The sequence below is a fragment of the Orycteropus afer genome, unplaced genomic scaffold (genome assembly GCF_000298275.1).
Source record: "Orycteropus afer afer isolate SDZICR_OR568_19922 unplaced genomic scaffold, OryAfe1.0 scaffold00002, whole genome shotgun sequence".
Lineage (NCBI taxonomy): Eukaryota > Metazoa > Chordata > Mammalia > Tubulidentata > Orycteropodidae > Orycteropus > Orycteropus afer.
In genome coordinates this window covers 20239125-20261903 of record NW_006921589.1, presented here as the reverse complement: position 1 = coordinate 20261903, position 22779 = coordinate 20239125, and the positions used below count along the sequence as shown (strand labels likewise).

At 35.8% G+C, this 22779-nt stretch overlaps 1 protein-coding gene across 1 annotated transcript in view; it reads right to left on the bottom strand.

Annotated features, from left to right (window-relative positions):
* Window positions 1-22779, bottom strand: part of ERBB4 (erb-b2 receptor tyrosine kinase 4) — a 1111475-nt gene that overhangs the window by 41446 nt on the left and 1047250 nt on the right. Inside the window, exons 24-25 of the mRNA XM_042783534.1 lie at window positions 21658-21755; window positions 20118-20288 (exon numbers count right to left, since the gene is read on the bottom strand). Of these exons, the coding sequence (XP_042639468.1) occupies window positions 20118-20288; window positions 21658-21755 (269 nt within the window). The remainder of the gene's footprint in view (window positions 1-20117; window positions 20289-21657; window positions 21756-22779) is intronic.

Below are 22779 nucleotides of genomic sequence, written 5' to 3'. Positions count from 1 at the left end.
AAAAAAAAAAAAAAAAAACTTCCTAGAATTGTCTTACTTGGAGCCAAATCTGACCTTGTCACACCTACTTAAAAATAGTGATTTTGTCAAATAACCCCTTATGCATTCTTATTGTTTTACACCTTGGTAGTACTTTTCTCATTGCATTTTATCTCCTAGTTACTTACTTACAAATTTCTTGAGAGTGTAACTAGATGTGGCCCTAGCAAGCAACCATGAGATCAGACACACAGTAGACACCCCAATAAATGTTCGATGAATGAATGAACAATTGAATGAATGGATGCTCTTTGCTACTTGCCTGAATCAATCTATTATTTGACAGAGGTTAGTGAACATTCTAAGTCCAAATTAGTGTATAAGCTGCTACTATAAGACCATTCAGATAGTCCTTTAAAGATCAAAATTAACATTTATGAGAAAACTGATGATAAAAACAGTTCAAAAAGTCAAAATTCTTCACTGAGGTACTCATCTTCAAAGCACTGAGTACTGACCTTATAGCAATGATAAAATAGCAAAGAAATGTCAGAGGTAGAGTGAGAGGCAATGCATCATTGTGGTTAAGAGTACAGTTTCTAGGGAGGCTAATGCCAGGCTTCCTGGTTCTGTCTTGCATAGCTGTCATCCATTTACTCATGCACAAAATAAGGGATACAAATAGTAAGTACTTCATAGAGTTTTCATGAGATTAAATTAGACATTTAATATAGTACCTGTCATAAAATAAGTAATAATAGGTATTATTATTTAAGGAACCCTGGTGGTGGTGTGGTTAAATACTAGGCTGCTAACCCAAAGGTCAGTGTTTTGAACCAACCAGATACTCCGTAGGAGAGAGATGTGGCAGTGGAAATCACAACCTTGGAATTCTTATGGGATATTTCTTCTCTGTCCTATAGGGTCATGATGAGTTGGAATTGACTTGACAGCAATAGATAACAGGTATTATTATTATTATTTACTCTTTGAGTCATCTCATTATTGCTTTTGTTAGGTGCTGTCAAGTTGGTTCCAACTCATAGCAACCACATGCACAATCTAATGATTCAGTATATGGTCCTATGTCATCTTCATAATCATTGCTATGCTTGAGCCCATCATTGCAGCCAATGTGTCAATCCATCCTGTCGAGTGTCTTCCCTTTTTTGCTGATCCTTTACTTTACCAAGCATGATATCGTCTCCAGGGACTGGTCCCTTCTGATAACGTGACCAAAATATGTGAGACAAAGTTGTTGTTGTTATGTGCCATCAAGTCAGACCAGACTCATAGAGACCCTCTTTGGGTTTCTGAGGCAGTATCACTAAGGAAGTAGATTACCCCATCTTCCTGTGGTGGAGTGGCTGGTGGGTTTGAACTGCCAGCCTTCTGGTTAGCAGTCAAGCGCTTTAGCCACTATGCTACCAGAGCTCCTGAGACAAAGTTAGTCATTATCAGTTCTAAGGCATGTCCCAGCTGAACTGCCTTGAAGACAGACTTTTAATTCTTCAGACAGTCCATGGTATGGTCAACATTCTTCATCAAAACTACAATTCAAATGCATTAATTTTTCTTCAGGCTTCTTTATTCATTGTCCAGCTTTCACATGCACATTAGGAAAGTGAAAATACCATGACTTAGGTCAGGCACAACTTAGTCATCAAAATGACATCTTTGTTCCTTAACACTTTAAAGTGGTGATTGCAGCAGATTTACCCAAGGTAATACACCATTTTATTTCTTGACTGCTGCTTCCATGGGCATTGACTGTAGATCCGAGTAAAATGAAATCCTTGACAACTTCAATCTTTTTTCCATTTATCCTTATGTTGCTTATTGTTGTGGATGTGAAGACTTTTGTTTTCTTTACAATGAGGTATAATCCATACTGAAAGCTGTAGTCTCTGATCTTCATCACTAAGTGCTCCAAGTCTTCTTCAAGGTTGTGTCATCTCCATATCTCAGGTTGTTAATGAGTTTCCCTCCAATCCTGAGGCCACGTTCTTCTTCATATAGTCTTGTTTCTCAGATTATTTGCTGAGCATACAGATTGAATATGTATGGTGAAAGGATACAATTTTTACTGATTTCAAACCATGTAGTATCCTGTTCTTCTATTCTAATGACTGTCTCTTGATCTATGTACAGGTTCCTCATCAGCACAATGAAGTGTTTTGGACTTCCTATTGTTTGCAATGCTATCCATAATTTGTTATGATCCACACAGTCAAATGCATTTGCATAGTCAGTAAAACAGAGATAAAAACCTTTCTGGTATACTTTGCGTTCACCTAGATCCATCTGATGTCAGCAATGATATCCCTTATTCCATGTCCTCTTCTGAATCTGGCTTGTCTTTCTGGCAGTTCCCTGTCTGTAGACTGCTGAAACCATTTTTGAATTATTTTCAGCAAAATTTTAGTTGGGTACAATAGTAATGGTATTATCCGATAATTTCTGCAGTCTGTTGGATCACCGTTATTTGAAATGAGCACAAATTTGGATCACTTTCAGAGGGTTGACCAGGAAGCTGTCTTCCAAATTTCTTAGCATAAATAAGAGTGTAAGTGTCTACAGGGTTCCAACCCTTCGTTGAAACATCTCAATGGATATTCCATCAATTCCTGAAGCCGTGTATTTGTCAATGCCTTAAGTGCAGTGTGGACTTCAGTTCTTGATCATATGTTAAATACCATCAGATCTTGATCATATGATACCTTTTGAAATGCCTGAACACTGACCAATCCTTTATGATACAATGATTCTGTGTATTCTTTCCAATTTCTCTTGATGTTTCCTGCATTATTCAATATTTTGCCCATAAAATCCCTCAGTATTGTAACTGAACACTTGAGTTTCCTCTTTAGTTCTTTCAGCTTGAGAAATTCTTTACTTTGTCTTCTGGAGCTGCCCTTTGAAATCTTCTGCTCAGCTCTTTGATTTCATCATTTCTTCCATTTGCTTTAATAAGTTTTAGATCCATTTGGGGCTTTTCTTTCTTTCCTGTCTTTTTAAATGATCTTTTGCTTTCTGTGCATATGATGTACTTGATGTCAACCCACAACTTATCTGGTCTCCAGTCATTGGTGTTCAGTGCATCAAATCTGTCCTTCTGATGGTCTCTAAATTTAAGTGTGATATACTCAAGGTTGTGTTTTGGATTATGTAGACTTGGTTTAATTTTCTTCACCTTCAATTTAAACTTGCATATAAGCAATTGATGATCTGTTCCACCGTCAGCTCCTGGCCTTGTTCTGACTGATGCTATTGAGCTTCTCCATTGTCTTTTTCCACAGTTCCAGTTGATTTGATTCCTGTGTATTCCATCTGGTGATGTCCACATGTATTGCACTGTCCTTGAGTCAATTCGTACTCATAGTGACCCTATAGGACAGAGTAGAACTGCCCCAAATAGTTTCCAAAGCTGTATGTCTTTATAGAAGCAGACTGTCTCATCTTTCTCTTGGGGAGCATCTGGTGAGTTCAAACCACCAAACTTTGGTTAACAGCCCAATGCTTTTAAGCACAGCACCAGCCGAGCTCCTTCCAAATGTATGTATAGCTGCTGTTTCAAAGGTATTTGTAATGAATAAGTCGTTAGTCATGCAAAATTTTATCATGTGATCTACAGCATCATTTCTATCTCCAAGGCCGCATTTTCCAACTACTGATGCTACTTCTTTGTTTTCAGCATCCGTGTTCCAATTATCAGTAATTATCAACGCATCTTGTTTGCATGTTTAGTCAATTTCAGACTGTAGAAGTTGGTAAAAATCTTTAATTTCATCATCTTTGGATTTAGTGGTTGGTGTCTAAATTTGAATAACAGTTGTATTAACTTATAGGCATGTGTGTGTTATCTTATCACTAACAGAATCATACCACAGGATAGATCTTAAAATGTTCTTTTTGATGATGAATGCAATGCCATTCTTCTTCAATTTGTCATTCCAAGCATAGTAGATCACATGATTGTTTGATTCAAAATGGCCAAACCAATCTGCTGCAGCTCACTAATGCCTAGTATCTCAATCTTGACGCATTCTATTTCATTTTTTACAATTTCCAATTTTCCTAGATTCATAGTTCGTACATTCTATGTTCCAATTATTAATGGGTGTTTGTAACTATTTATTCTTATTTTTAGTTGAGCCATATCAGCAAATAAAGGTCTCAAAAGTTTCACTCCATTTGGTTCATTAAGGTCAACTCTACTTTGAGGCGGTGGCTCTTTCCCAGTTGTATTTTGAGTGACATCAACCTGAAGGGCTCATCTTCCAGCACAACATCAGACAATGTTTTGTTCCTACTCACAAGGTTTTCAGTGGCCAGTTTTTTCAGAAATTGACCACCACATCCTTCTTGCTAGTCTATCCTAGTCTGGAACTCCACTGAAACCTGTTAACCATGGGTTACCCTGCTGGTATTTGAAATATTGGTGATACAGTTTCCAGAATCACGGCAACATGCAACCCACCACAGTATAACAAACTGACAGTTGAGTGGTGAAGTCATCTCATATTCACTTAAATGCATTTAATTATTACAAGTAAAGGAATGAGTTTAGACATTTCAACCCAGGAACATTCAATAGTCTGTTATTTCTCAGATAGCACAATAGTAACTGAGTTCACTATAAACAAACTATACTGAACTCCAGATGAGTCCCAGTTACATAGATCTTAGTATCTCCAATACAGTAAAATTTAATAAAAGATTTTTTTTCCATACAACCCCATAAACCACACTCACTGCTTTCGAGTCAATTCTGACTTACAGTAATACTATATGACAAAGTAGAAGTGCCATAGGGCTTCCAAAGCTGTAAATATTTGCAGAAGCAGAATGACATATCTTTCTCCCTTAATGTCTCCAGAGGGTTTGAACTACCAACATTTTGGTTTGCAGCTGAGTGCTTTAACTACTATGCCACTAAGCTCCTTTTTTTTTCCTCCCAAGGAGGGGGGAAATTAAGTATGAATTTTCTAAACAATGTCCATAATTGCTATTGGCAAAAGTAAACAAAACTGTGAATTAAATTTCCTGTTTCTTTTCATCTGTGATTTGCAGTACTACTATCATCATAACATAGAATATTTTGCAGCAAGAAACATGCCTTCAACACTTGGATTTTTTCCCACAGTGGTCCATCCATTTTTCAATTCAGCTTTTGCTCAAGTATAATGAGAGGCTGGTCCACAGCCATTCATTTACAGTGGCTGTGTGAAAACTACAGAGCATGCCTTAGTCCCTCTTTAGAACACTCCGATAAGTCAGAATTCTGAACTGAAAGGGGAACTTTTCATTTGAGCAGGTGAGTAAGGAAAGGGACTGAAACACAAGGATGCCTGTGATTGGAGTATGTTCAACTGCAGAAAGAGCACAAAGGGAAGCTGATGAGTAAGCCCACCCCCCACTATCCACACAGTCTTCCCCATTCTGCTTCAGGGAGTAATCAAAGGATATTTTGAACCTCTCAAAATGCCATCAATCCTTATTGAGAATGCAACAGAACATCTCTCTCTCAAGCCTTTGCAAGAGCAATCATCATTGCAGGCTAGCCTAACCAGGGAGATCTGGCAGACAAAGATGGACCTTTTTTTTTTTTTCTTTCTTTTATGTAAATAAATAAATAAAATGACATCCAACAAAATCTGAATACAAAGTTAATGATAATCTCCCCTCTCTATTGTGTAAAGGGTAAAGAAACTCACAATTGTGCTTTCTATGTATGGTACAGTAAGAATGGGCTTTGTGATGAGATTTTTATAGTAATTTACAGCAGAATTGGGAGTCTTGTGGCAATAATACTAAAGAAAAAAATTCTAAATGATTTAGATAAAAACATTCATTAACATTCTAAATCTAAATTTCATCAAGAGTCACTCCTCTTGTTTTCCTTTTCTAGCTCTGGTTTTCTTCTTTAGTACTTTCTAACAAAGAAAGGGAAAAAAAAAGTCTCTTCTGAAAAAAAGCTGGCAATTGCTCAAGTGAATAATTTCATAAAGATCACTGAAATGTTCTTTAACGTTCGACTTTCCTTAAATAAGACACATTTCTATGGAACACGCTGACTCAGTGTGGGAGGAGCATGTTTGGCGGTACACTAGTTCAGTACTGATAGGAAGCTACAAACAATGATAAGTACAAGGAGTTCTTTCAGGTGAATCATTATTTAATGGAAAGGTCATGCAGTTTGCAGTCAAAGGACCTAACACCATTCACTGAATAGGTCTGAGATTTCTCTAACTGCATAATTTTGACTCTGGTGTTAAAATGTCACAATTGTCAAAGTGCTTTGTAAACCTTACAGCTTTATTCAGCTATAACTTATTTTTGTGAATTTTCCAAGAATAAAAGGGGCTCTCTGATAATCAAAAAACAGTTATACTGTCTATGGAGCCCTGGTGGTGGCATGGTTAAGTGCTTGACTACTAACCAAAGGGTTAGTGGTTGGAAGCCACAAGATGCTCCAAGGAGAAAAGATATGGCAGTCTGCTTCCATAAAGAGTACAGCCTTGGAAACCCTGGGGCAGTTCTACTCTGTCTTACAGGATGTTTATGGGTCGGAATCATCGGAATCAACTTGATGTCAACAGGTTTCAGTATTTTTTGTTTTGTTTTGTTTTTGTTTTTTGGTTTATAGTAGACTTTAGGAGGCCTGGTGCCACAGTGGTTAAGCGCTGGCTGCTAACCAAAGGTCAGCAGTTCAAACACACCAGCCAATCACTGGGAGAAAGATGAAGCAGTCTGTTTCCATAAAGATTTACAGCTATGGAAAAACTATGCAGCACTTCTACCCTGTTGTATAAGGTCACTGTGATTTGGAATTAATTGGGTGGCATGGGGTTTACAGTACAATTTTAGTATGAATAAGGTTGAAGCTGATTTTCAACATGTTATTTTGTAAGCTAGACTATAAAAAAGAATTCATAAAGATTTTCTTAGATATTAAGTAAATAAATAAATAGAAACCTATACACTGCTTTTTAATAATCTTCATTTGAATAATTATTAGGCATATACTTAACAGAAACACATTTTTTGCTTAATTATTATTTGAGATAATATGTTGATTTTTTTGCTTTTTCTTTTACCAAACGAAGGGTAGGTATTAAAAACAAACTATGGGACCTGATAGACCAGGTGTTTAAATCTCATTATTATTATTATATATATATATATATTTTTTTTTTTACCATTTAGCTGCGAATAATATCAAAATGGGAATAGTACCGTTTTTCACTTGTCCTTGTGAAGATGATTGGTAATAAGTTAGGAAAGCTCAGAGCAGAGCCTAACTTGTAAATGTGATCAACCAATTGTAGATATGTAGATTGGTATTTGACAACTTTGTAACCATTGCGAAACTTGTAAGGATCCCTTTATCTTCAAGCATGTAATCCCTAGTGGCAACACAGACGCTGTTTTCCCCACTTTACTGCTTCGATTTTGGCTCCATCAGTTCCATTTGATCCTCCTAAACCATTAACTCTTGATTACAGGAAGTCTCACAGAAGCATAAACAGAGGAGGCAAAACAACAGCAGGGTCTCTGGCTTCTCATTGCACTCTCAGCAGAAGCCTTTTAAACCAATTGGTACTAAATCTCATTAGACTTAAAGTCAAAATCAAGATTTCTATGGTTATGATCAGTGGAAAACACACACACACACACACACACAGAACAAACAGCAGATTTAAATCCCAAACTTAGACACGGGAGATTGTAGCATGGTTTCCCAATTCTCCCTTAGAAGCAGGACACTGAGCTAATATTTTCATCTTTCCTAGGATCAGTTTTGTTGTTATTGCTAGGTGCTGTTGAGTCAGCTCCGAATCATAGTGACCTTATACACAACAGAATGAAATACTGCCCAGTCCAGGATCACTTTAGACATTTGTGAAATGAAAGAGTTTGTATTAGAAGATCTTTAAGACAAATTCCAGCTTTAATACTCAACAAATAAATATTAATTTATCTATCCAACTCACTACAACATGACACCTCAGTGGTGCAAATAACTATACTTAGAAGTGACCCATGTAGTTATGGCCAAGGGTAAATCACACAGGTGATATTTTTATCTAGGGAAAATCTTGCTGAAACAAATCTCTATCTGAAACAAACATGTTAATGGAAAGAAAAGAAAAAGTGGCAAAGGAGAGGGAAGAAGATTATGTGATAGGGTAAAAAACAAAACAAAACAAAAAAGACACTCCTCAGAAGGAAGGTTGGGCAATCTACTTCCATAGTGATACTGCCTCAGAAACCCAAGGAGGGGTCATATGAGTCATCGGATCTGACTGGATGGCAGTGATATGTGTAAATAGGAGTGTGGAACTTTACACAGAGACACTGATGTACTTTATTTATGTTTTGTATTTATTACCAAGCTTTTCTTCTTCTACAACTTTGAGGATGAGAAATTACAAACTTACTTCAGCCCAAGGAAGGAAAAATCATTCTGATTCCCTGGACTCTAGGAATTATTATACATTTATTACATGTGCAAGCCTACATTTATAAGTATTAGTATATAGCTTTTACATGCTTTTATATATATGTATATATATATACTTTTTATATACTTTTATATATAGAATTTTGCAAGACCAATGACTTATTCATTGCAAGTACCTTTTTTCAACAGCACAAACATCGATTATTGACATGGACTTCACCAGACGGAATGCACAGGAATTAGATTAACAACAGCTGTGGCAAGAGGTGATGGTAAAGCTGAGTATCTTCAGCCAAAACAAGGCCAGGAGCTGATTGTGGAACAGACCATCAACTGGTCATAGGTAAGTTCAAGTTGAAATTGAAGATAGTTAAAACAAGTCCAAAAGAGTCAAAATATGACCTTGAATATATCCCTCCTGAATTTAGAGACCATCGAAAGAATAGATTTCATGCATTGAACACCAATGCCCAAAAACCAGAGGAATTGTGGGATGACATCAAGAGCATCATTCATGAAGAAAGAAAGAGGTCATTAAAGGGATGAGAAAGGAAGAAAAGACCAATATGGATGTCAGCAGAGACTCTGAAACTTGCCCTTGAGCAGAGAGTAGCTAAAGCAAATGGAAGAAATGACAAGATAAAAGAGATGAACAGAAGATTTCAAAGAGCAGCTCAAGTAGACAAAGCCAATTACTATACTGAAATGTGCAAAGACCTGGAGTTAGAAAACCAAAAGAGAAATGCTTGGCATTTCTCAAGCTGAAAGAACTGAGGGAAAAATTTAAGCCTCAAGTTGTAATATTGAAAGATTCTATGGGCAAAATATTGAATGATGCAGGAAGCATCAAAAGAAGATGGAAGGGATACACAGAGTCTCTATACCAAAAAGAATTGGTTGACATCATTCATGCATTCAGGAGGTGGCATATGATCAACAACCAATAGTACTGAAGGAAGAAGTCGAAGCTGCACTGAAGGAAATGGCAAAAAACAAGGCTTCAGGAATTGACGGAATACCAATTGAGATGTTTCAACAAATGGATGCCCTGCTGGAGGCACTCAGTCATTTATGCCAGGAGATTTGGAAGACAGCTACCTGACCAACTGACTGGAAGAGATCCATATTTGTATCCATTCCAAAGAAAGGTGATCCCATAGAATGTGGAGATTATTGAACAAAATCATTAATATCACATGCAAGTAAAATCTTACTGAAGATAATCAAAAAACAGTTGTAGCAGTATATTGACAGAAAACTTCCAGAAATACAAGCTGGATTCATAAGGGGATGTGGAACAAGGGATATCATTGTTTATGTCAGATGGATCTTGGCTCAAAGCAAAGAATACCAGAAAGATATTTACTTGTGTTTTATTGACTATGCAAAAACATTTGATTGCATGGATCATAACAAATTATGGATAACATTGAGAAGAATGAGAATTCCAGAACACTTAATTGTACTCATGAGGAACCTGTACATAGACTAGGAGGCTGTCATTCGAACAGACCAATGGGACACTGTTTAAAATCAAGAAGGGAATGCTTGAGGGTTATATCTTTTCATCATACTTATTCAATCTGTATGCTGAGCAAATAATTCAAGAAACTGTACTACATGAAGAGGAACATGGCATCAGGATTGGAGAATGATTAACGATCCGCAATATACTCATGACACAATTTTACTTGCTGAAAGTGAGGATGACTTGAAGCACTTACTGATGAAGATTAAAGACTACAATCTGAGGTATGGATTACATCTCAGTACAAAGAAAAAAAAATGCTCACAACTGGTTCAATAAACAGCTTCATGATCAATGGAGAAAAGATTGAAGTTGTTAACAACTTTATATTACTTGGTTCTACAATCAACACCAATGGAAGCAGCAGTCTAGACATCAGATGACGTATTGCATTGGGCAAATCTGCTGCAAAGACCTCTTTCAAGTGTTGAAGAGCAAAGATGTCCCTTGAGGACTAAGGTGTGCCTAACAAAAGTCATGGTGTTTAAATCGCCTCTTAGCATGTGAGAGCTAGACAATGAATAAGGAAGACCAAAGAAGAGTTGATGCTTTTGAGTTTTGGTGCTGGCAAAGAATGCTGAAAATACCATGGACTGCTAAAAGAACTAACAAATCTATCCTGGAGGAAGTGCAGCTGGAATGTTCCTTGGAAGCGAGAATGGCCAGACTTCATCTCACCTACTTTGGTCGTGTTGTTAGAAGAGACCATTCCCTGGAGAAGGATATCATGCTTGGTAAGTGGAGGGTCAACAAAAACGGGGAAGGCCCTCAACAAGATGGACTGACACAGTGGCTACAACAATGGGCTCAGGTATAGCAGGGATCATGGAGCTGGCATAGGACTGGGCAGTGTTTTGTTCTGCTGTACATAAGGTGGCTATGAGCTGGAGACAGCTCGATAGCACCTAACAACAACAACAACTAGTATATAGCTTTCCACTCACAGAAGACTGAACTTCTTTAAAGAGTAGAGAAAGAAGGATTGAGAATAATGTAAGAAAATGTGTTAAAAAAATATAGTCAATTAATTGGTAACAAAAAGGACTAATCCCCTAAAAATAAATAAATTAAATCAACTATGAAGGAAATCATGCTAACCAAAGGTGCTACCCAATGTTGTAATCAGTCAGAAGAAATTTTTAGCACATTTGGAGACACAATTAAGGAAAGAAGTATAAAAATTATCTCTTTATTACTTAAAGTTTAGTTTAATTTTATTTGTAATTTCTAAAGATTGTGTTAAATGAAGAATCCAGAGCTGGTACTATAGATGGTTTATCATTGTGTTTAACAAGATACAGTGCCGTAAACTCCATGAAAATCTTTAGGAAGCCATGGAGAAGTAGAAGGACAATAACAACAGCAAAAAGGAGAAAAAATATTACTTTCTAAAGAGATCCAAATCTAAAATGGGTAGTATAAGTAAAATACCTTATCTACATTTAAAGAGATTCACTGGTAAAGAAAGTATTGGAAAAAAAGGTCAGTTTATGTTTTGCTGTATGTAAATTAATCATTTGAGGGAGTGAGGAACACTATCAAATTAGTGACATATCACAGGTCAGAATACTTTTTTATATTTCTGTAATTTCCAAGAACTTGGAAGAATAAACAAATCATTTTGATATTATAGTCTCATATTTTGTTAAAAATATATTTTTATAATGGAGGGGAAGAAATCTCTTTGTTAAAATAAACCAACCAACCTGCCAATATTCCCAAACTAAACAAAAAGCCTCATCATATAGCAATAGATATGATCTATATTTCAAATAGGCTCTACACTAAGATAATGCTTGCAGCTCTGGGTAATTAGGGGTGTGCAAGGTAGAACATAGTGAAGAATGAATTGCGGTGACTGGGTAACTGGAATGATCAATGCATTTCCTAGGATACATGTTCAAGAAGTCTTCAGTTGTTAGTTACAATAGGATTATACACTCTATAAAGAGGGATATAATAAAACATATCATTCAAATGTATCATATTGATGGAAAAAAAAGGAAAGGTATACTCTAAGTAGTTGAGGACAAAAAAAAAAAAGGAAACAAACTGTTGGCACTAAATAATCAGGGTCAAAATATTCATATTGTCTTTCATTTAGTACAGAGTAAATACTATATTTAGAACTTGAGCCAATTTGTAAGGAATAAATAAAAATAAACGATTGGTTGAAGAAAATGACTGACCGTGAAGTTGGTTAGTAAGAGTCTGTTGTTGTTAGTCGTCATGAGTCACTTCTGACTCATGGCAACCCCATGTGTGCAGAGTAGAACCACTCTGTGGGATTGCCAAGGCTGTGACCTTTCAGAAGCACGTCACTAGACCTGTCTTTCAAGGCACTTGTAGGAGTGTTTGAACACGAACCTGGTTAATGACCATTTGCACCACCCAGGGACCTAAGTAAGTGCCTGGTAGTGGTGATACAGGTGACTTGAACAGGAGCAAATGAAGATAGAAATATCAATTTGGAAGATAGCATAGTAATTCCTAGGAAGTAGGGAAGGCCTGAACTGGAGTCCTGGTAGAAGAATCAGACATGAGGAATTTGAGAGCCATATTGAACAAGTCCAGAAGGATTTGATTCTGAGTTCAGTGATGGAATAAGGAGTAAGATATTTCAAAACCGTATTTCAATTCTTCATAACACTGACAAAAATAAGAAAGTTGGGAGAAGCCCATCCCACCTTCTCTAACAATGTAAAAGAGTTCTCAAGCTGGTGCAATGTAGGAATATTACAAAACTTAGGATTTAAAAACATAAATTTAGAAGCACATCTCTCTGCCGATGTTCAAAGTTTGTTGTTGTTGCCATTGTTTTTTGCCTTCCCTCTGACTTTTCAGATTTATTCCCACCAAGACCTACTTGTACTCAAAGCTAGATATGTTCCTTCATAAAGAGGCAACTAAAATGATTTTCCATCACTTCTTAACCTGATCTGGTTTTCTTGGTCTTCTTCCTACAATAGCTAGTACTCCTCTCTCAGAGTACTATGTCCTCAATTGCTGTAAACAGTTGCTTCTCTGGGTTACTAAGCAAAAGGGTGGAGGTATGCGTCTACCTGGAGGTGCCTCAGAACAGAGGCCTGGAGATCTGCTTCTGAACTATCGGCCACTGAAACCTACAAAGCACAGTTCTACTCTGATATTCATGGTAGCTACCTCCATGAGGTAGAATCAACTTGAGGGCAGCTTTCATTCAACAAGAATATAAAACACTACGAGGGCACAACTTCCATCTTCCAACTCTGCACCCTCATTTGCCAACACAGTGGCTAGCCCATGACAAAGTCAATATATTAATTCACTTACTCCTTCGTAAAATAAATTGAACAATTTAAAATATTACTCCTTAGACAGAGAATACTTGGAGACAAACACATACCTAATGATATGGAGTGTCTTAATAACATGAGCTCCTTTTTCTGGTTTAATAGATTAAAAAAATAATGATAATGATCTCAAGCTTGATGTCAAGGATATGGTGCAGGAAACCTTGACATATTTTAGATGAAATGCAAAACCAATATCTTGAAACTACAATCATTTATCATCAAGCAGCAGTTGCTAGAATTGATATTGATCCTTGCTAAATTGTAACTAAAGTAACCTTGTTATATCATCACAAAATTCTCTCGATACATCATTTAGCTATAAGATGCTTCCTTAACTTGTGTCCTTAGGATTTCCTCTTTTATGTTGAATCACATAAAGAGAAAAAGAAGAGTATGTATAGAGATAACCTACAATGTTCCTGTTTATTTTCCAACTGTATATTTTTAGAAGAAAATATAATATAAATGCATAAAATACAATAATTATTTTGAAAAGCCATTCTATGCTGAGATTGATTTAAAAATGTTGTTGTTGTTGTTAGGTTGATAGGAACTGACCATCAAGTCGGTTCCAACTTAGAGTGTACAACAGAGAAAACACTGCCAGGTCTGCACTAGCCTCACGATTCTTGCCACACTTTACCCCATTACCGCAGCCACTGTATTAATCCCTCTCTTTCAGGGGTATCCCATTTTTTGCTGACTCTCTCCTATACCAAGCATGATATCCTTCTCCAGAGACTAACCCCTTCTGACAACATGACCAAAATATGTGAGACAAAGTGTGGCCATTCCCACTTCTAAGGAGCATTTTGGCTGCATTTCCTCCAAGACTTGTTCATTCTTCTAGCAGCAGTCTTTGGTATATTCAATACTCTTCGCCGACACCACAATTCAAATGCGCCGATTTTTCTGTGGTGTTCCTTATGCAATGTCCAGCTTTCATATGCATATGAAGCTATTGGAAAGACTATGGCTTAGGTCAGGCACACTTTAGTCTTCAAAGTGAAATCTTTGCTCTTTAATGTTTTAAAGAGTTTTTTGTATTGTTTTATTTTCTATCAGCAGATTTTCTCAGTGCAGCATGTCGTTTGCTTTCTTGACTGCTGCTTGCTAAGGGGTTGATTGTGGATCCAAATAAAATGAAATCACTGCCAATGTGAATCTTTTCTCCATTTATTGTCATATTGCTTATTGGTACTGTAGTAAGGAATTTTGTTTCCTTTATGCTGAGGTGTAATACATAGTGAAGGCTGTAGTCTGACCTTCACCAGTAAGTGCTTCAAGTCTTCTTCACTTTCAGCAAACAAGGTTGTGTCACCTGCATATCACAGGCTATTGATGAGTCTTTCTCCAATCTGGATGCTGTGTTCTTCATATAGTTCCACTTCTTGGATTATTTGCTCTGCAAATAATTAGACTTAGACTGAATAAGTATGGTGAAAGGATGCAACCCTGATGCCCATTATTCCTGATTTTAAACCATGCTGTATTATCTTGTTTTGTTAGAATGACTGCATCTTGGTTTATGTATAGCTTCTGCATGAGCACAATGAAATGATCTGGAATTCCCATTCTTTGCAATGTTACCCACAATGTGTTATGATCCACACAGTTAATGCCTTTGCATAGTCAATAAAACACAGGTAAACATTTTTCTGATATTCCTGCTTTTAGCCAAGACCCATTGATATCAGCAATGATATCCCCCATTTTACTTCCTTTTCTGAATCTGGCTTGAATTTCTGGCAGTACTCTGTCATTTTCCTGCTGTAACCATTTTTGAATGATCTTCAACAAAATTTTATTTGCAAGTGATAGTAATCATGTTATTCAATAATTTTGGCATTCTGTTGGATCACCTTTCTTTGGAATAGGCACAAATATGAATCTCTTCCATTCAGTTGGACAGGTAGCTGTCTTCCAAATTTCTTGGCATAATCAACTGAGCACTTTCAGTGTTGCATCTGTTTGTTGAAACACATCAATGAGTGTTCTGTCAATTCCTGGCATCTTGTTTTTCACCAATTCCTGCAGCTTGGACTTCTTCCTTCAATTATTCTCCCATCAAATATTTCACTGATTTTTGATCCTATGGTACCACCTGAAATGGCTGAATATTGGCCAATTATTTTTGGTACAGTGATTCAGTGTATTCCTTCCATTATCCTTTGATATTTCCTGCATCATTCAATATTTTGCCTATAGAATCTTTTAGTATCACAACTGGACACTTGAAATTTTTTCTTCCATTCTTTCAGCTTGAGAAATGCTGAGCTGATTCTTCCCTTTTGGCTTTCTAACTTTAGGTCTTTGCACATTTCATTCTAATAATTAACTTGTCTTCTTAAGCTACCCTTTGAAGTCTTCTGTTCAGCTCCTTTACATCATCATATGTTCCATTTGCTTTAGCTACTCCCCACTCAGGAGCAAGTTTCAGAGTCTCTTCTGACATCCATGCTGGTCTTTTATTTCTTTCCTGCATTTTTAATGCCCTTTTGTTTTCTTCATCTGTGATGTCCTTGATGTTATCCCACAACTTGTCTCATCTTCAGTTCTAGGTTTTCAATCTGTCAAATCTATTCTTCAGACAGCGTGTAAACTTAGGTGGGATATAATCAAAGTCATATTTTGGCACTTATGGACTTGTTTTAATTTTCTTTAGCTTCAACTAAGACTGGCATAGGAGCAGTTGATGGCCTCTTCCACAGTTGGCCCCTGGCCGTGTTCTTACTGATGATATTGCTTCTCCATCATCTGTTTGCACAGATGTAATCAATAAGATTTCTGTGTATTCCATTTGGTGAAGTCCAAGTGTATAGTCATCATTTATGTAGATTTTAAAATAGAAGGAGCTTAAGGATGATATATCTAGTTCAATCACATCATTATTTAGGGGAGGAAACTGACCGTTTTAAAGGAACAATATAAGTGATTTGACCAAGATTAAAGAATCACCAGGAGTCTGTAGGTGGCACAAATGGCTAAGCACTGGACCAACAACTGAAATGTTGGCAATTCACAGCCATCCAGAAGTGGTATGGAAGACAACCACGGCCATCTGTTCCTGAAATATCACAGCCTTGGAAACCCTATGGACCAGATCTACTTTGGACACATGGGCTCACCTGGAACAGGAATGGACTTACGGTTGGCTCTTAGCCAAAAGGTTGGAGGCTCAAGTGTACTCATGGGTGCGTTGCAAGAAATGTCTGTTGATCTACTTCTGAAAAAACAGCCATTGAAAACCCTAGGGAATACTGTTCTACTCTGACACACATGGTGTTCCCATGAGTTGGGCAATTGGTAAAGTATCATAGCATTAGTTCTTGAATGTGAGGTACTTGATTTCCAACTTAATTTCTTTTATCCATATTGTGATTGTTGTTGTTGTTGTTGTTGTTATGTGCCGTTGAGTTGGATCCGACTTATAGCGACCCCTCCTTGGGTTTCTGAGCAGTATCACTATGGAAGTAGATTGCCCCATCTTCCTTCCAAGGAGTGACTGGTAGGTTTGAACCGCCAGCTTTCTGGTTAGCAGTCAAGTGCCTTAGGCACTATGCCACCAGAGCGCCTATATTGTGATTAAGTGAATGAAAAATGTTAATTCTGTAAGCAGAAAAACATTTAACAGGAACTTGAACAGTAGAAGCCTTTCCTTCCTGCTCCTTTGTTATCTTAGAAACATGTCCACTATGGGAGTAACTGAAGCCTGAATGCAACTGTAGCTCTGACACTTATCATTTGTAAGTTTCAAATACACTCATTGTTTAAAGTCATGATTTATCAAAAAATATATATAATTTTAAATAATCAAATGTCATAGAAAATATAACTTCTATAATTTATCTTTTAATAGATCACATCTGCAGAAATAATTTGCTTGTCAAGTAATGGTTACATCTACATGTTCATTGATAACGAGTAGAACAACATCTCATAAGAGATTGAGATTAACTATGATTTATAATGCTGATAATGAAATAAAGTGAAAATGAAATCCCAATTGTTTTTAAAAGAAACTGATAAATATTTGTTTGCCTGGTACTACAGATACTCAGCGTTTTTTCCCAGTTAACTGCCCAACAATAAATTAAGTACTAGTGTGTTTATTTGACAGATGAGGAAACTAAGTTGTAGAGACACTGAAACATTAAAGTTTCTCAGCTAGTCAGCAGTGGAGTCTATGTTTAAAATTGGAATTATTTTTCAGTTTCTAAGTCTACTACACATGCTCGAGAAATATTTGATCAAAATTCACCTTAAGATTTCACCGTACCACATAATTTAGCCACAGAATTTTAAATTGAAGTGATCTATTTTCTGACTGTAAAATAATATAACTTATCCTTATGGGAAAGAAGAGGGGGGTAGTAGTATTTGCACATATTAGAAATTGCCATAAAAGTTCCATAAAACCAGATTTTAAAAGTTAAAACACTGCAGAGCTCTTTATAAGATGATTAATAAGATGTTTTTAATATTTAAAAATAAAATAATATTTAACCACCATTCCTTTACCAAGAGCCTGAAAAAGTGAAAGGAAATTGACAGATACTATTGTGTAAATAACAATGTGACATAAGAATGATGATAAGCGTTCTCATGTGATTTCTACTTTGTCTTGAAAATTCCATTGTGTTAACTCATAGTTGTATTAAGAATTTCTTGCATTAAGGATAAATTAAAGTAAGCAGATAATTGAAATTTGAGAATTCTTCACAAAAGAAGAAGATTCGAGCTCTTGTACTTATAGCATTTCAAGTACAGGAAGTAAATCAATTTTCTTGAAATTTCACTGTTTTAATAAAATGAAATGAAACTGTCATTTAAAATTATAAATACCTTAGGTATAATGTGGTCACTTTGCAAGGTTTTCAGAGAAAAAAAAATGCCTCCATTACAGACCGTAAAGACTTTCTACCCTCCCACAAATGAAAGACCAATATTTAATATCTACCAGTTGATTTAATTTTTAATCCTCTTAGCTATCTCTTGCTCTCTGGGCATATAATTTTATTTGCATTGCTGCAAATGAAAAGAAATATTATTTCAGACTTCACCCTTTTTTTTTGTTGTTGTTGTTTTTTCCCTATAGATTTCTAGAAGATAATCCTAATAATTTCAGCTGTTTTTGCATAAATTAACTTTCATAATCTTATAAATTGGTGTGGGTCAGCAAAAGGAATGAAGCAGGATGCTTCTCAGAGATTTAGCTCCGAAATTTTCCAAACAACATTTATCACAGACACTGAGGTTGTTGTTGAGAAAATAAATCATATTATGTAAATAATGTATTCCAATAACTATGAAGCGCTAGTATGGTGTAGTAGAAACAGAATGCTTACATTAGAATACTGCTGTTCTGCTAGCTAGCTGTGTGACCCAATCAAAGTCACCTAACTTCTCTGCATCTGAGTTTCCTCATCTGTAAAACGGGATAATAGTAATAGAATCTCATAGAGTTGTTGTAAGAATTAAGTGAGTTGATATACATGTATTGACACTTAGTAAGCACTGACTATTGCTTTATTCAATAGTCAATTCAGTGCTGTCAATCCAAGTAAGGCAAATGACTTCATTTTAGAAAATGCCCAGTATGTTGAAGGTTTTCTGTTGCCTATGATCAGGAAAAATAGGATGCTATTCCTCCAGCTACAATAATGTTCTTAGATATGGGGAGGACACTAGGACAAAAGAATCATATTCTGTGAGAGAAATTATACTTTGTATTAAACCTTAACAGTGGAAGAAATTAATTATAGGCATAGATTCATTGCTTTTCCACATTCCATAACAGCCAATAGACACTTGATTATAGCACTTACGACACTTCTCTCTGATTCTATATCTCACTATTTCATTAGGGTGAGAAGTTCTTGAAGGCAGTAGTTATTTAAAAAAAAAAAAATCATTGAATCTCAAGTGTCTAACAATGTCTCACATACAGGCGTGCTCAAAACAAGTGGAATGAGTGATGAATGAATTTTTTTTAATTGGTAAAATACATGGATTTGGCAACTTTCTGAGAATCGTATTCATATAGAGTGGGTATAATATTGAAAATGAAATTTAAGTACTTCTCTGATGTTTCTTTTAAACATAAATCAACAATTTAGAAATGATCCAGCAGTCCCACCAACATGGTTGTTTAGTTCAAAGAATCACACAATTTTCTGTGTTAGTACTTTATCTTGATAAAAAATATTTAATGTTTCTTAAGTGAATGAGAGTTGAACTCATTCATATGACTTCTTGAGTAATAAGTCATACTATGTTATTCAGAAAGAAAAACAAAAGCCTGGCTAAGTAAGACTTTTTCATTTATTTTCATAGATATAAAACTTTATTAGCCTGGGTTGGTTTTGTTGTTGTTGTTACATGCTGTCAAGTTGGACCTGACTCATAGCGACCCCTCCTTGGGTTTCCAAGGTGGTATCACTACAGAAGTAGATTGCTCAACCTTCCTTCTGAGGAGTGGCGGGTGGGTTTGAACCCCCAGCCTTCTGGTTAGCAGTCAAGTTGGTTTTAGGGTCTTAAAAATTAAGATTTATTTTAATTTACTTCAGATAGGAAAACATTTCTCCTTTTGAAATCCTGAAAACAGTGGATACAGTATTGCCCATAATTATCTTCCAAATTTTATTATATATGGCAATCTTGGAATATGTTTGGTGAGTATGGTGTAATCTAGGAATCATACTGATTTGAGCCATATAACTATTTTGTAATTTTTGTGTTTCCATTCTATTTATATGATTTCACTTCTCAGAAATAACATGCTAACTTGTCTGTAATTACTTCTTACCCTGTTGGAATCAATTCTTGCTCTGGAAGTGTAGATGGGAGGTGGGATGTTGAAAGCCTGAGGAACCAGGTACTCCTCAGCATCCATCATGTCTTCTAAATCCTCTTCGTCTAAGAGATTCTGAAAGAACTTGCTGTCATTTGGACTGGGAAGCTTCATACGATCATCACCCTAAAGGATTGCCCATCAAACAAACAAACAAAAATAAATACAATGATAGGATTCATCTCTTCATCTTAAATATGTGGCCTTAGGAGCATCTCTACATACTAGCAAACCAATGGTTGAAAATAAATGTATTCATTAAAAAATTATTTAGCATACTAATCTGTTAGATGGGACAGCATAAGATAAATAAATAATACAAGGAGAATGTGATAAGTGCCAATGGAGACAAAGAGATTAGAATGCTATGGAGGTTCTGAGAGAGGCAAAAGTCCTTTTGGGACTAATGTAGGCTTCACTGCCAAGATGGCATTTGAGTTGTGACTTGAAGGAACATTAATAAAGGACAATCAATTTATCAATCTCTAACTATTTTGTTAGGTTTGACAGTGTAGAGTTGCCAGGACACACAGGGCCTATAATTTGTTCTGTCACATAATGCTTACATTGTCAAAGTGATGACTTTCAAAATCACAGCTAAGTGGCAAAATAATAATGTGGACAGAAGAGGCACCAGAAGTCTTGTTAAACTCTTACTCACCACATTCATTTCTTAAATATAACTTTATAAAAAAAACTGTTCTGTTTTGGTAGACAATTTCAGTTTATGAGAGTTAATTTGGGCAAAAATACCTGGAATCCATTAAAACTGTCTCTAACACCTGGCTTTTCTCTGCATTCTGGCTATTGATAATGAAGGTAAAGCTGCCTCGCTTTACTGAGGACACACAAATCAATGTCCAAACACAAGTCCAAGGTCCATTTGTTTATGGCTTGTGTAAAAATAATCATAGAGAAAAATATTATAATTATTATGGTATGCAACTCTATATTCCTAGTGTTTATTATAAAAGGTTTTTTTGATTTATATGTACATCATTTCATTTACATTTGAGTTATTGCTTCAGTACTGCATATTGCCTTAAACAAAATGTAATTCAACATATTTTTTCTAGGAAATTAAATGATATTATGCTGAAATTTTTAATTCACTGTCTTCAGGGATGGGCAAAATAAAATAAAAAAAATTTCCCTCTTCCTTTGACTCTGTAAAGGGAAGATTATGATAATGAACAAAACTTACAGATAATATTAATGAAAAGCAGAGTGCTGGAAGGTTCATGTGAGGATAGAGTCATTTCATGTATACAGATAATCACACTTACCTGGTTGTTCAATTACAGTCACTTGAAAATCAAGGGAAGATGCTTAGAGATGATCTGACATCCAAGTAAAACATTTGCACGCTATTCTGGTCGGTTAATCACATCTAAGTTAGTGGTGATTTTTCAGTTCTCAAGCCTAGATGTTATCCATATTTTGTAGTGAGATTGTCATTCAGTTATTTTTAAAAACATAAGTCAAATGCACTAACCTGAATAACTAGGTATCTTTGAGGGTCTCGAGCCATCCTGGAAAATTCTGCAGCTAGTTCCTTAAATTTAGGTCTACTGTCAGCATCAATCATCCAACCTAGAAATTCACACACACACAAAGAGTTAGGATATCCATAATTACAAACATAAGTGAGGTTTAAACTTTATGAAAATATAGGTTAAATGGTAAAAAAAAGAAATTATTTTAATAATGATGATCTAACAAAAAGAAAGATAAAGAAACAATTCAATAGATGTGATTCTATCTCAATCGTTTCAACACTTATAACTAAACGTAACTAGTTGTATGTAACACATAAATAATCCAGCCTAAGTATGGGACATCACAGAATGTCTCAGAACTTCTTTTTCTTTGATGTGGGAGAATTCTGTTTTTTTTTTTTTAAATGATGGTTATAGAAAAGATTGGAATATAACTCATCATTTTGCATTGGGAATGAAATGGGGGAAAAGATTTGGTTATAATGCTGTTAAAGAAATTGAAAGCAACTTTCTCATGGTATCTTTTCCTGGTTGAAAGAAGCTAATGCAAAGTGATTGGTAGTGTTTGTTCAGCAATAGTCATCAGCTTATCTTAGTATTAGCCTTTCCAGCACAGAAATAATATCAGCAATTTTCAAGGTATGTACTATTATTTAGCAGGGAGTCTATATAAAGTGGGTCTTATCTTCCAGGCTCCCTTTACCTGATCTGACGGCAAGAATAAACATGCCAAACTTTTCTTGGTTTTCTTGCCAAATGACCCTCTTCTTAGGTATTAAAACTTCAAAAAGCAGAGCAAAATTCTATTAGACAAATTATTTCACTGGTTTCACATCATTTTGTCAGAATATATAAATGAGGCTTAATCTCCTGTCCCAGCTACAGGTTTACATTATATAATACATAAATTTTTAAAAACTTTTTCCATAGATGTCTACCAAATATTTGATCCAATAAAGCTTATTTCTCACCTTTCTAGGAGTTCAGGTTTCATTTATGTTCTGGGAAGTATTTGAGTGTCATTTTATGAATCATAATACCACCTTTCCCCCTCTCCTAACAAAGCTCAAATGTTCTATCCTCAGTGAGCTGCAGATGCACTTTTTTTTTTTTTTTTT